Source organism: Psammomys obesus, unplaced genomic scaffold, assembly GCF_907164565.1.
Source record: "Psammomys obesus unplaced genomic scaffold, mPsaObe1.curated_primary_1811, whole genome shotgun sequence".
NCBI classification, from domain to species: Eukaryota; Metazoa; Chordata; class Mammalia; order Rodentia; family Muridae; genus Psammomys; species Psammomys obesus.
This window is the reverse complement of record NW_026596088.1, coordinates 7039291-7054089: the sequence shown is the minus strand read 5'-3', so window position 1 is coordinate 7054089 and position 14799 is coordinate 7039291. Positions and strand designations below refer to the sequence as shown.

Genomic DNA, 14799 nt, shown 5'->3' with positions numbered 1-14799 from the left:
AGCCTGGCTGTCCTGGACTCACTCTGTAGACTAGGCTGGGCTCTACCTGCCTCTGCCTCCCAAGTGCTGGTTTAAAGGCATGAGCTACCACCACCTGACTGGAAATTATGTTTTCCTTTCTTTATTTTTCTTTATTTATTTATTTCTCCTCTCTCTCTCTCTCTTTCTTTTGTTGTTTTGTTTTCAGAGACAGGGTTTCTTTATGTAACCTCGGCTGTCCTGGAACTAGCCTCAGACTTACAGAAATCCGCTCACCTCTGGGGTGCTGGATTAAAGGTGTGCACACCATTGACCAGCTTGGAACCTGTATTTTCAACACATATGGAGAGAATTTTAGGAAACTGTAAATTATGGGAAATAAATTTTAGAAAGTAGCATAATGAACTGGATCACCACTCTGATGAAAAATATATTAACCACCTTGTCCCAGCGTATCAAATCCTTTAACAAATAGTAAGCAAACACCTATTGGAAGTCAGGCACTGTACCAAGATTTTTAGGATGAACCTGGGTATGTCTCAACTGGGTCATCTGTTTCTCTAGCTCTATCCAAACAATAAACCAAGACAGATTTTCATTGGCTAGATCCCTTCTCGCAGTGTTCTGTGCAAAGGGAAGCCCCTGCTGCATTTCTTGTGATAGGCCACCCTTTTCCTCTTCCACCCTGGCTGGAATCTACTCAGGTGCCAAGTGTACTTTATCGCAAAATGCAACCTTTACCTCCATCCTCCTGCCAGTGGGAGAATGATTAGAAAATGTGGGGATGGTGCGCATCGGTCTTCTTTCAGTCTTCAGAAGTCATACTGACTAGGCGAAATGTGTGACACAAGCTCAGGGACACTGCTGTCCAGACCAGTTCAGAACTAAATAACTTGACCTCCCCTCCATCTCCTTCTGCAGCCTAGGAAGTTTCTGCCAGGATCTCATTTCCCTCCAGCAGCGAGTGACCAGTGCAGGGTCATCCCAGATCTCCCAACAAGCCTCGCTGTGGCTTTGCCATGGCTGCCTTATACCCTCTAGCTTTCTGCCCAGCCCTGCCTCTTTTCCTCCACACAGAGACATGAGGCCCAAAAGCATTCCCTAATAATTCCTTGCAACTCAGCCTCTTTTCTAGAGAACTCAACCAACCTGTGGCATCAAGTGCTAGAGATAACCTGAAGTGTGGCTGCTAAGAAGGGATTCGGGATCTGAACCACCAATGGAATGAGGACCAATAATTAAGTGGACTTAGGCAGTCTCTGGCAGAGGGAAGCTCTAAAATCCAAAATAAATGGGATGGCATAACAGCGGAGGAAGATGTACTAACATAGATCATGGACTCACGATAAGATACATTGATCCAAGAGTCGTCAGCAATAACAACCCTTAGAAAACAGCAGACTACTGCTACAAACAGAGATAGGGAGGACTTTCTGGCACTCAGCTGATCCGTCTTGTTGTCACAGCATTCTCCTGTCCTGCTCTTACAGTAAATGGGTGACTGTAACAACTACATCTTGAAAAATATATAGCAACAAGGGCCTTACACTGGAAATGAGGGCCTAAGCCACCTCACCATGTAAGTTACATTAGAGGTTCTGGTGGAATTGTAAGAGAGGAAAATGATAGCAGTGTCCCCATCCCGCAAGAGGGCCACCACCGTCCTGCAGGAGCTACTCTCAGACCCTGAAAGAAAAAAATCAAAATCGACAACTAAACCATAAAAAGAAATATAAGCTTTCTGTTTTATTTTGTTTTATGGACAGTCTCTCTGTGTGGCCCAGGCTGCTCTTGGAACTCATGGTCCTACTGCCTCAGCCTACCAAAGACAAGAATTACAGGGATGTGCCCCCACACTCAACCTTCTATATACTTTTCAATTTTTTTTTTTTCTCAGATTGATACTGAGGTACTTTAATCCCAGCATTCAGGAGCAGGAGCAGCATTCAGAAGCAGGTGGATCTCTGTGAATTTAAAGCTAGTCTTGCCTACACAGTGAAATTTAGGCCAGCAGGACCACAGTTCAATGTTTATTGCATGTATTTCTATATGTACATGTGTGAATGGGTATGCATGTGTCATGGTCGGTGTGTAGGTCAGAAGAGTTGATTCTTTCATTCTACCGTGGGGGTGCTAAGAATTGAGTCAGGTCATCAGACTCCATAAGCAAGCGCATTTCTACTGAGCCATCTTGCTGGCTCCCATTTCACTGCAGTGGGAGTGGCTCATCAAATCTGAGTAAGCATGTCCCAAGAATAGGTGATGGGAAGGGAAATCAAATCGCTAGATTAGTGTGTCTCTTTTTCCTTTATTTGAAGACACTGAGGAATTGAAAGATCACTAGCCAGACATGGCATCACACATCTGTCACCCCAGCTCTTGCATTTCATGCCAGCCTGGACTACATAAGCTCCTGTCAAAAGGCTGGCAGTAGTGGCACTTGCCTTTTAAAGATCCCCACACTCAAGAGGCAGAGGCAGGTGGATCTCCGGGTTTGAGCACATCCTGGTCTACAGAGCAAGTCCTAGGACAACCAAAGCTACACAAAGGAACCCTGTCTCAAAAATGAAAAAACACAAACATACTTCGATTATTTAGTTACAGAATATATTACAAAATGTACCTGCAGAGCAAATGGTGGCCTGTGTAATCCAGGTACCAAGGGCAGAGGGACTAATCTCCAGCTATAGGAAGGGCTGTAGGTCGAGTGATCTCAGCTAGAAGGGTGTTTGTGTATGTGTACCAGAGTGTGTGTGTGGGGGTAGGGGGGACAGAGGTCGATGCCACTCTCCACCTTTTTGTTGTTGTTTTTCGAGACAGAGAGACAGAGGTTCTCTGTGTAGCCTTGGCTGTCCTGGAACTCACTCTGTAGACTAGGTTGGCCTTGAACTCACATTTATTTCTATATGAACATGTGTGGATGGGTATACATGTGTCATGGTCAGTGTGAAGGGGTCAGAAGAGGTGGTTCTTTACCCTGCAGGTCCTAAGACTTGAGCTCAGGTCATTAGGCTCTAAAAGCAAGTGCATTTCTACTTAGCCATCTCACTGGCTCACATTCCACTGCCATAGGAGTGAGATCTGTGCCTCTGCCGCCCAGATGCCGGGACTAAAGGCATGCACCACTTGTAAGGGCATGGTTCGGCCACTATTGCCTGGCTCCTCCTTTTCAAAACAAAAACAAAAAATACGGCCTTCCTTAAACCTTAAGCTCGACAATTTGTCTAGACTATCAGGTCAGCATGCCCCAGGGGTCCTCCTGTCTCCATTTCCTCCAGCTGGGGGATCACAGGCGATATGTCTGGGTTCTAAGCAAGACCTCATGTTTGCCCAGTAAGCACTTTATTGAATGAGCCATCACCCTGTCCTTTGCTGTCTTCTTGAAGAAATGTCCCTGGCTGAATAGGCTGCCTTCTCCAAGATTACACACAATTTCTGGGGTAGTTAGCACCTAAAGCTGGTCAGTGCTAGAAAGCTTTGTCCTGACCACCTGAGCTCGAGAGCTCTCTTTCAGCCAAAGCCTCCGGTGCCTGCAGCTGACTCCTGCCCACTTCCACTTCCTTCCTTTCCTACACAGGAACTGGTCCTGAAAGAGCTCCCTAATAAACTTCCTACGCACCACCGATCAATAACTTTTCATCTCGGAGATGGTTCTGAGAGAACCAACCTACAAGACAGACCGCCATTTGAGCCCTGGGTCTAAGCTCCTCATCTCTGGATTTCGCTTCCGTTTTCTCCAACCTTAAGAATCCCAGGTTCCCATAGGCAACACATCTACCACTCTCTTGGCCCATGTAGTAAACTTGACCTGAACAGAGGCAGTGTGTTCATTATCCTGTCAGGCCAAAGACACTCCTTCAAGTGCACAGTGATGGCAGTTTCTTCCACTTCTCCCTGAAGTCCCATCTGGATTCAGCCTCTTCTGAGCTGAGCCCTACCATCTATCACAATAAAGCACGCTATATTCACAGCCTTTTACAGCCACAGTATGGCTATTTATGTCTTCAGACTGCCAGCATAGATCCCTCCTGGGGCCTTTTATGATCTTCTGGGTCCCCAAGGACTTTCTGCCATAAGGAGCATGGTGGCTCATCTCTGAACAGAAAGATCCCAGCTGTTTTGTTCAGGTGAGGGATGGGATACTTCTATCACACAGAAAGTCTGTTGGGGGAGATAGGAGGAAAATGCCCAAAGCAAGGGCATGGATTTCTCAAGTTCAAATCAGCAGCAGGGCTGGAATTAGAACATACTTCTGCATCCTTTTTACTCTACCTCTTTCTCCCTCCCTCCCTCCCAAGGCCCTGAGCTTTGCTTCTATTAAAACCCAGGTAGAGCTATAGAAAAGAAAACTGTTTTGTCCTTGTACCTCAGAGACATGAACTCTGAATTACCAGTGCTATTGGAAAACACAAATATAGTGCAAGGCTAAAGTGGGAAATAATGGCAATTCTGTGAACAGTGTATTTGGCTCCTGAAAACTACACCCCTATCCTAGGTAGTAAGAAAAGGAAGGGTAAATCACTGCTACTACAATGATATGCAACCAGTAGCCTAATGGGAAAAGATGCTTTCATCCTTCACACACACACACTTTAATCTGAGGTCTAGTGTCTTGGATGGAGAAATAAATACCAAGAAGTTCTGGCAAATATTGTGAAGGTAAAAAGGAGAATTTATACGTGTGTGTGTGTGTGTGTGTGTGTGTGTGTGTATTTTTTTTTAACACAAGAACCAAGGCAGTATCATTCTACAGAGCTGGAGTCAAGTCAAAACAGTTGCAAAGTTTTTCAACATTTGACCTTGGCCAGTTATGAACATCAGTGGGTATTAGTCAGGAATTCCCTTCTGCATAGTTACAGCTTCTTTTGTTCTGGGCAATCAACACAGCAGAAAAAGAAGCCAAAACTATGGCTCCTTCAAACTTTCCCAGTCCTTTCAAAGAGAAAGTGAAGAGCTTCCACAGTAAACTGATAGGCATTCTATCTGGATCCTCAGAATATATGAATTAGTTTGTGGCAGTGTCTCTGGCAGAGGAAAAATAATGTCATTAAATATGTACTTTAAAAAATACTTGCCCCAAGAGATCAGTGTTGGGGCTGAAAACTCTTTAGACCAGCAATCAAATCCTTTCTCTCCAACTATGTGGTGCCACTGAGATCCCTGCACATTTCTGCAAGGATGCTGGGATTAGTGGAATTTGAAACCTGCTGAGTTTTGTGGACGTGTACACATTCCAAAAATAGAGACAGATGTCACTCTTCTAGGTCTTTTCTAGAGATAGCTTAGGTGGTACTTGACCAGAAAAACCATCTCCATTTGCTCTATGGAGTGCTGAGAAAAAGATGGATCTAGAGTCAGGGTTAATGCTGATTTAGCAGAGCCATGGTGGAAAGAAACTTCCAGGGGACAGCAAAACCGTGAGCAAATCCTCTGTTATCGCAGCAACCTCTATTACTGTTTTCCTGTTTGGGCATTCAATCTTGGGCTCTCCCCACACCCTCACTATGTAAACAGTATCCCTAAACACCTAGTTGGCGCAAACTAACGAGCACTTCAGGTTCTTCATTTCCTTCCCTGTTATCAGCAAGTCCTTCCTTCTGTCCATTTTTCTCTATCTTGACTACCCTAGCTAAGAGCCTATTCTTTGTCTTCGACTAACTGGCCATTTCTGGTGTCCCTCCATCCGCCGTCCCTGACCCATTACAATCTTTTTACACGATGGATCATCACTTAGTTAGGTCGCGTCACTATCCTTGTCGACAGCCCCAGTTCCTTCCCACAGCACCTGGAACAAAATCTCACTATTTAGCCTAGGCTGTCATGGAACTGTTGACTCTCCAGCTTCCGCTTCCCCAGTGCTGCTATTTGCAGGCGCGTGCCCACCCTGGATCCCATCACTGGCCTGTGCCTACCTCTCCTCAAACCACTCTCTGGTCACTCGGGCCATTCTGCAGGTCCGAACAGGACAATCCTTCCACTTTCTCTCTCCCTAACGGCTGTCTCCTGTCTCTGGAATAGTCTGCACCTAATCCTCACAGGACAAATCTTTACGATCTTGGTAGTCTCCGTCCGGAACCACCGCCGAGCCCCCAGCAGCCCCCAGCACCGGGCTGAGGCGACCGGCCCTCCGACGGACTCTGCAGGGCAGTCCGGGGCGCCGCCGGCCGGCGCGCGGTTTCGCTTCCGGGTGAGGGGCGGGCGGGCCGAGCAGTTCCGGGGCGGGCGGCGGCTGCGGGTCCCGGCGCGGAGGGCGCGAGCGCGCGGCGCGGGCCGAGGGCCGAGGGCGGCGGCGCGGGGACCCCGGGGCCCGGCGGCCCATGGGGCGCGAGGCGTGAGGCCGCGGCCTGCCCTGCGGTGGGGGGTGGGGGGAGCGGGGCGGGGCGATGGATAAACTGACCATCATCTCAGGATGTCTCTTTCTGGCCGCCGATATCTTCGCCATCGCCAGCATCGCCAACCCGGACTGGATCAACACCGGGGAGTCGGCGGGTGAGCGCCGTGCGCGGACCGGGAGGGCGGCCGTCCCCGGGTCGGCGGTCCCGAGGGTTAAAGGTCGGCGCCGGGGAGGGGTCCGGTGGAGGCTGCTGAGCCGTGCTTCCCCCTTTCCCCTGTGAAGTGTATGTGGTTATAGTCTTTGCTTTATTTTAGGCCCGTGGGCTATAATAATGCTAATAATAAACTTCATTTTATGGAGCATCTTTCATTCCAGCGCATCTCACGCACACACACACGCGCGCGCGCGCGCGCTGGAGGTATCTTAATAGTAGTTAGAAAATTAAATAACACATTCGAGTCGCAGGCAGCCCCAGCGGCAATGCCTGCTGGAACACTGGAGCTGGAGGCGGGGGAGTGTGTGGGGTGCCCTCAAGAAAGAGGCGGGCATCTTTCCGAAGGGTATCCCAGGTGAATGCGCTGGCAGGATTCTCGGCTCCAACCCTCTCTTCCTTCTCTCTCTCTCCCTCTCTCTCTCTCACCCAGACCTGGGAGACCAAACCTTTAATTAATGTAAACAGCTGTCAGGAGAGCCGCTCAGTGTTAAGGAACAGTCTTGTGTTTGAACTGCTTGTTCAGGGCAGGCGAAGGGAATGAGAAGTGGGAATGTCAGGACTCCCTTCAAATGATTCGTTATAAATGTATCGCTATGCTGTCAAACTTCTTAAGTGTCACATAGGGTTTCTCAATTTATCCAGCAATATTTTTAGCTCTTAAAAAAAAAAAAAGCTGTAGCTGGAACATTTGTTGCTTTCTCCTTCCTCTCCTCTCTAATCTAGACCTAGTAACACAAAATCACGCTGCCTTGTTTACTGGTTATTAACATAATGCCAACGAATTCTACTTATCTGGCTAGCACAGCTGTTAATTGTAACAGGTTTAAAAATGGGAGTTTGGGGATCGTGTAGGCTGTTTCTGAGAGTGTTGCTGACCAGGTAATTCAGCTATGTGTGTGACATTCGGTTCATTACCACTGTGTGTGCAGCGATTCTGTTGTGAGACTTTTCTTTGGGGCATCACATACCTCGGAGCAGAGGTTCGAATTGTTGAGTAGAGAGGTGCTTATTAATAAACGGTTTTTAGATGGAATCCTTGTAGGTAGTGGATGGAATGTCCGTGAGCAAGATAGATTCGAGAAGGGAACTGTTGCTATACATTATATAAGAGAAGAGAGCAGTAACGGTGCAGCATTCCTGAGATGATGTGGCAAAGGCTACTCGTGCTCAGGATAAACGGGAGAGTGGAATGAATGCCGTACCTTCAGATTTGGAGTTAGAGTCCTCGGCAAAGACATGAAAGGGACAGTAGTCCAAAGTTTGAGAAAAGTAGAAAGTGTTTGAAAAAGGGAGATGGCTGCAGAGAGCACACCAGGCTTTGTGGATGACGGTGACTCTGAACGTACAGTGCGGCAACCTCCCTGCCCCGCTCACCCCTAGTTGTGTCCAACTGCTTTGAGACTGGGGTAGCTTATTTTGGGGTTAGTGAATTTCCTAAATGCCCTTGAAAAGAAAACATCAGAAACACTAATATGAAATCTTACAGATGCCTCAACAAGCTTGAAGGTTTTCATATACCTGTAACAAAACAAAACACCAAAGCAGTCAGGGTGTTGGCCAAAGTGACTGTGTAGTGGTAGCTCAGAATAAACAGCAGAAGTGGGGGGGTGCTGATGATCAATCAGACAGCCGACGGCATATGGTCAGTGGAATTGTGAACACAATGAAACTGAAGAGCAGAGTGAGAATGATTGCTGAGCGCAGTGCAGGGGGATGGTGGGCGCAAGATCCAGAGGGTAGCCGTGAGGGTCTGTGCTGAAATGAAGTGTTAAACTTTAGAGATTTTTTTTTCCCCCATCTAACAATTTCTCTCGATACCTCAGGCAATCGTTGAGTAAATATTCTGGGGCTAAAAGAGAACTAATAAGAGATAATAGGAAGTTTCCAGAATTCTCTCAGTTCTTACCTTAGGTGGGTCAAGAAATAGATCCCCTAAAAGTCACAATTACAGGTGGGAATACAGGTTATTGTTAGGGACCTGCCTTGCCTGGGAGAGGCCCTGGGTTCAGCAGCAGCTGGCAGGGGTGGGGGAGGGGGTGGGAAACTGGACTGAAGTATCTGCTAGTTGTGTGCCTTCTGACAAAGGTGCGTTTGAACGGGGCATGCTCAGTGTGCAGTTTTACCTGAGCAGGTAGATGGGGTGAGTTTAAGAGCAAAACTAAATAATGCGAACAATAGTTGTATCCTTCAAATCAGTAAAACAATCACAAGAAGTACAAGTAGGATGTGGGAGGTAGGGACTGGCCTCACTGCAAGGCCTCTGCAAGGGTGACTTCACATGGTAGCAGAACCTTAGCAGTTTCCCCTCGGTGTATTATAGTCAGGCTGCTCGCATTTTGTTTGCGGTGTTTCATTGCAGTCTTTTCAAAGTTTATTTTCCTTTATGTCTGTGGGTGTTTTGCCCACACGTGTCTGTGCGCTGCCTGCATGCCTGGTACTGGAAGAGGCCAGAAGAGGTTGTCACATCCCTGAGACTGAAGTAACAGATGATGGTGAACCACCATGTGGGTGCTGGGAAACAGGTGAGGTTCCCGTTTAAGAGTAGCCAGTACTCTTAACCACGGAGCTATCTCCCCAGTTCTTTTATTGAAGATTTTAAATGATATTTGTTTGTTTTGTTTTTTGAGACAGGGTTTTTATTGCCTTGGCTGTTCTAGACTCGCTTTGTAGGCCAGGTTGGCCCGGAACTCACAGCAATCTGCCTGCTTCTCCCTCCCCGAGTGCTGGGATTATAGGCACACACCACCACGCCTGGCTTTTACATGATTTTTAAAAGTAGATCTATAAAGTGGTCTTCACAGTATAGTTAGAAAACCACTGTAGCGAACTAAGGAAAGGGTCAGGGATCAGATACGACATTTGCTGGCCTTTTTGCGTTGCCTCAAGCCCCCTTAGCTTCTCTGTGTCCGTTTTTTCCTCTATAAAACAAGGACAGTCCCTTGGCTTCTAGCAACCAGATTAATCCCTAGGAAGCATTAAGAATGGTACCTGGCATTCTGAGCGCTGAGTGCTCCTTACAAAGTATTGTCGTATTGCTGTTTTGCAATAAGCCTCAAACTTTTTTTAAGATTTATTTATTTATTTTATGCATATGAGTGTTCTATCTGTATATACACCTGCATGCGAGAAAAGGGCACCAGATCACGTTATACATGGTTTTGAGGCACCATATGAGAAGTGAACTCAGGACCTCTGGAAGAACAGACAGTGCTCTTAACCACTGAGCCATCTCTCCAGCCCAAGCCTTGGGTTTTTACTGTGAAAAATGATAGAATTTCATTAGTTTTTGGAAATAAGGAAACATCAAGAATAGCATACACAAGCTTAGAGTTAAATAGTTTCCGTCTTGCTTTGTGCTTTCTCTATCACTTTTGTATCGTTCATCTTGTTCTTCTTGTTCTCTCCGTGCTCTAACCTTGGTGCTCCTCAGCTTCTGTGTCAGACAACCCCAGCTGATAAGCTGTGTTGCCAGGACACTGGGGACCACACTTTGGACTGGCGGGGTTTTACGTTTTGTCGTTGTTGTACTGGTCACAATACAGAAAAGGTATATCCTTTATATTTTTACCTAGCTGTGAGAACCTTTCTTGCATGTGTTCCAATAGCTTGGTTTATGCACAAGCTTCTGCAGATGTAATGAAACCGTGTTTGCGAGGAAAAGTGCCTGGGGAGAGCACTTGAAGGACCCTTAGCAGTGTCCCCGACTACAACCAGGAATGTTTAATGCTGGATGGATACAATGGCACAGTTACATAATTCTGCTCTGCTCTGTTGAGGGCAGATCCCTGCTGGTTAGTGGACTCAGCGTTAACAGCAGTATCATTTATGTAGTGCTGTGTGCTATCTGAAGTCTAGAGACTTCACTGCTTGCTTTGATCCCTTTGGCTTCCTGTATCTGGCTGATATGAAATTGACATTTCCCTGTGTTTCAGTGTATATGACAGTGTATATGACACATGAGTGTCGTTGTGGCAAGGGTTCCTTTTAAGAAAACTCTGTTGGGGCTGTGGTGTAGAGGTTCTGTGGTAGTGTCCTTGCCCAGTACATAGGATGCCAAGATTGAGTCTTTTCCTTGAAGTGCTACCTACAGTTTTCATTCGTCTTAAATAAGAGTTCAATCAAATTCCCTAGGGATTTACGTTTTTGCCAGATTACAGAATAGGAAAGGGGCAGACTTGAGTTTCACTCTTCAAATATTGGCTTTGGGCTTGACAGACATTTCTTAAGCTCCCTGTCACTCTTCTCTCTTGTCCCTAGAAGCAAATGCTTTTTTTTTTTTTTTTAACAACAACAAAGAAATGCTGTTAATTTTAGTATGATCAACAGTTAAGCAGATCTCTAGATTTCTGAAAGGAGTATCATCCGTTTACAGCAAGGGTTTCAGTGACCACCCTGACAGTGACTGGCCTACTGCTTCCTGTGAAGAGTGCTGCATGTCCCCCCAAACTCTTTTTTTTTTTTTAATATGTATAAATGAGCTTCTTCCCTACATTTTATCAAAGTCTCTAAAGCGGGTATGTAAGAAAGAGTCACTGGATTTGCTCTTGAAGGCATTTCTAGTCTTCTTTCTGTTGAGATGGGGTGTTGGTGTTTGAAGGGGATCACACACTGATACCCTTGTGCCTGCTACTATTTCTGCTCTTTGAGATAGGGTCTACTTCAGACTGGCCCAGAGCTCAGTGTATGAGTCACGGTCTCTAAAGGAAAGAACTGATAGAATGTGTATGTGCGTTAGGAGAGAGGATTTCCAAGAATGGCTTACAGCTGATAGGGACTGGGTGTTCTTCAGCGGCGGTCTGTGTGTTAGAGAGGCTCAGAGTCTGGGATTAGATGCCTCAGCAGCCCCAGTCTGAAGAGCTGGAGGCCCAGAAGCTGGGTTTCATTGTCAGCAACAGGTAGACACTGGCAAGAAGCAAGTCTGGCAAGCAGCACTGTTTCCCTCTGACCTGTCTACATGTAGGCTCTCCTCCAGGTTTTACCTACTCTGGGGAAGGGTCTGTCCTTTCTGGAAGTACCTTCAGAGACCAGCCCAAAGTCTCTTGACCAGTCTCTCGAGCTGGTCAGGTTCATAAGATTATCACATTAACTGTGTAGCCCAGCCAGATTAACTCACTGTCCTCCTGCTTCTATATCCTGGTTACTGGGATTCCAAGGCCTGGGCTACCATACCAGCTTTATCCCTGTTCCTATTTTAAATTCATTGAGGGGGAAATAATTAGGAGCTAAAATGTGATGTTAGTACTTACAAAAGAGGATATTAAAAACTGGCTTATTTGGTTACACGCACTTTCCAACTATTGGATCCCAAAATGTAGACTTAACTCTCCAGTCCTAAGCAGAAGTGGGAACCTGTGCCTGCAGGACCTCCGGAAGGAAAGAATGGAGCTGTTTGCACAGGCAGAAGCCTGCGCTAGGTATGCCTGGGTCTGTCTCTTACACTAACTCAATCTCTTCTCCCTGCCCTTCTTGCTGCCTCTGGCTTTCATGGATAGAAACTTCCGTTTATACTCAGACAATGTCCCACATTTTGTGAGATAAGTTTCCTTTTTTCTCAAGTCTAAAAATTGAGAGATACTTGGGGAATGGAGAGACTTGGGGGAAAAAAAGTACCATTTCCCTTCTGGTCCCTGCCATCTTCCCCAAAGGAAGCAGTGACGTCTCACGTAGGCACTTTGGCACAATTGCTAGCTCTCTGAGACTGGTTCAGCATCCACACGTAGGTCCTGGCCTATCCCCGGGTTTACAGCGTTAAAGCACACCTACCTATGCAGACTCTCTTAGTAAGTACTGGGAATCATTATTGAATAGTAGCAGCAAAGCCTGTTTCCCCTGAGCTGTCATAACTCCAGTGTTCACAGCCAGGTAGCATGAAGCAGCTCCGTGTCGTTGTTGAATGAGCTAGCCCACGCAGAACCTGCTCGGTGCGTTCCATGGGGACTTGTAGAGGGAGACCAGGTCTAATTGCCAGGAGGGCGGCCCTGAAACTGTGTTCTCTGGTTCAGAAAGTATCCATAATATTCCTTCATTTTGAGTCCTTCCAATAAAAATCCTTTTCAACAACTTTACTGAGATATTACTTACAGCACAAAATACTCAATTTGTGTATATAGTTCAGGGGTTTGTAGTTTATTCATGAAGTTGTATGCCAGTGTTACCACATCAGTTTTAGAGTTTTCATTATTCCAGAAGGCAGGCGCATACCTCTTAGCTGGCATCTTGAACTTCCTCGGCTTAAACAACCACTAACCTTTCTGCCTAGAGAGTTGCAGGTTCTGGGTATTTTAGGTAAGTGAAATTTTGTGATTAGCTGTTTCATTTATATTTTTAAAGTTCATCCATATTGGATTTTTAAAGTACTTTTTGTTACTGAGTAATTTTCCATGGTAGCAATAAACTAATTTTTATTTCCCCATTCACCAGTTGGTAGAAGGAAATTCTGTACTGATAAAATAGTTCACTAATACCCTTTTTAAAAGTAACATTATAGAGCTAGAAAGATTGCTCAGTGGTGATGAACATTGCTGTTCTTGTGGAAGACCCAAGTCCAGTTCCCAGCACCTTGTAACTCTAGCTTCATGGGGTCTGACACCTTCTTTTGGCCTCTACAGACACCTGCATTCATGGACACAAAACCACCCAGAGATAATACACATAAGTTTAAAAAAAAAAATTCTCTTTTTAATGTGACATTGTCAGAACTTACACATATCAAGTAGTAAGGACTTGGGATAAAATTCAAAGACAAGTCTTTTATAGTATTCACAGAATATGTTCAAAGCTTGAAGTCATTTGATGCTGAATTTTATAGTGTAGACCAGATTTCCTAATATGAGATTAAAGTTTCTGAGCAAAGCATTGATATTCCCTTTCTGGTCTTCCAGAATTCATTTTTTTTTTTTTTTAACAGTACCAACAGAGATATAACCAGAGATTCAGTCTGAAAGGCCTGAAAATGTTGTAGGGAAAATTGGTACTAAGAACATGGACAGAAGGCAGAAATAACTAGAAATCATTAAAAGAAGAAATTCCAAGTGTTGACTGCCCATGTGTTCATTAGATTGGTGGCATCTGCCATAGTCCCTCTTTAAAATGGTTTAATAACAATAGCAAACATTGACCCACTGCTGTTTAGCCTAAAGTGACCAAAGCATTATCATTGTTTGATTTTTTGCCTGATAAATGTAGATTTGTTTTACAGTTAGTTACCTTGTGACATGGCTCAGTAAGATTTGGAAGCAGGTGAAATTAGGTTTTGATTCTTGGAATTTCCATGGTTTGAGGTATGTAACTAGCCCTTCCGTAGCTGTAATATCAGGGTGATGTGCTTAGTTCAAAAGATGATTGTTAGCTGGCCAACGTGGCACAGGCCTTTGATTCCAGCACTTGGGAGGCAGAGGCAGGCAGAGCTCTTGAATTCAAGGCCAGCCAGATCTACAGAGTGAGTTGTAGGGCTACAGAGGGGAACCCTGTCTCAAAATAACCACAAAAAGATGATTATTTTAAAAATGCAGCACGTAGTGGACCGGCACAGTGTCCGATACACAGTACACGCCTGGCTCTTGGTTATGGTTACGGCCATTACGTAGAAAGCCGAACGCCTGGCTGTTTGAAGGTTTGATTATCTGTTTTACTTGTTTACTAATGCCCTGCCTTGTTCCAAAAAAAAAAAAGAGATTGAAGGCAGCGTTGTATGTCTGAATATGCTTGAAACCCAGCTGGATCCGCTCTGGGCAGGACTGCACAGTGAGTGCAGTGGCAATATGAACTTAAAGGGACACGTGTAAACCCCCACATGGAGAGCGCCTTGGGTTTGTGTGTACCCGGAAGAGGGTAAAGAGGCAGCCAAGCATTGTAGGAAGGGCGCACAGGTTTGGAAATAGCAGCGTGTACTTGCATCCCATTGTCCCTGTTAGCCATGTCATTATTTTTAGGAAAGAGTGCAGGCTTTTTCCCCTCCTAAGAAAGGGTCTCTTGTATTCCGAGCTGAGGATGTGTCCCCGTGCTCCTGATCTTCTGTCTCTGCTTCCGAAGTGCTGGGATCACAGGTGTGGCCATCACTGTGGCTGAGATAGTTGTAGAAGTTTCTTGTGGTTGTCATGGCTTCTGTAATAGAGATGTGAATTTCTCTTCCCCACACGTCACTTCACTGCGTCTACTTAACCAGTGGGCATCATACATAACCATTATGGGGACATCTGGGCACAGAGTGAAATGTTGCTGTTTGTGAAATTGTTACTGCATTATAAGTCAGAACTTGGGACATACATGGATG

General features: G+C 45.7%; 1 protein-coding gene across 1 annotated transcript in view; it reads left to right on the top strand.

The window, feature by feature from the left end:
* The first annotated feature begins 6348 nt into the window (after positions 1-6348).
* Mosmo (modulator of smoothened) overlaps positions 6349-14799 on the top strand; it is a 59498-nt gene continuing 51047 nt past the window's right edge. Inside the window, exon 1 of the mRNA XM_055627434.1 lies at positions 6349-6468. Within this exon, the coding sequence (XP_055483409.1) occupies positions 6363-6468 (106 nt within the window). The 5' untranslated portion in view covers positions 6349-6362. The remainder of the gene's footprint in view (positions 6469-14799) is intronic.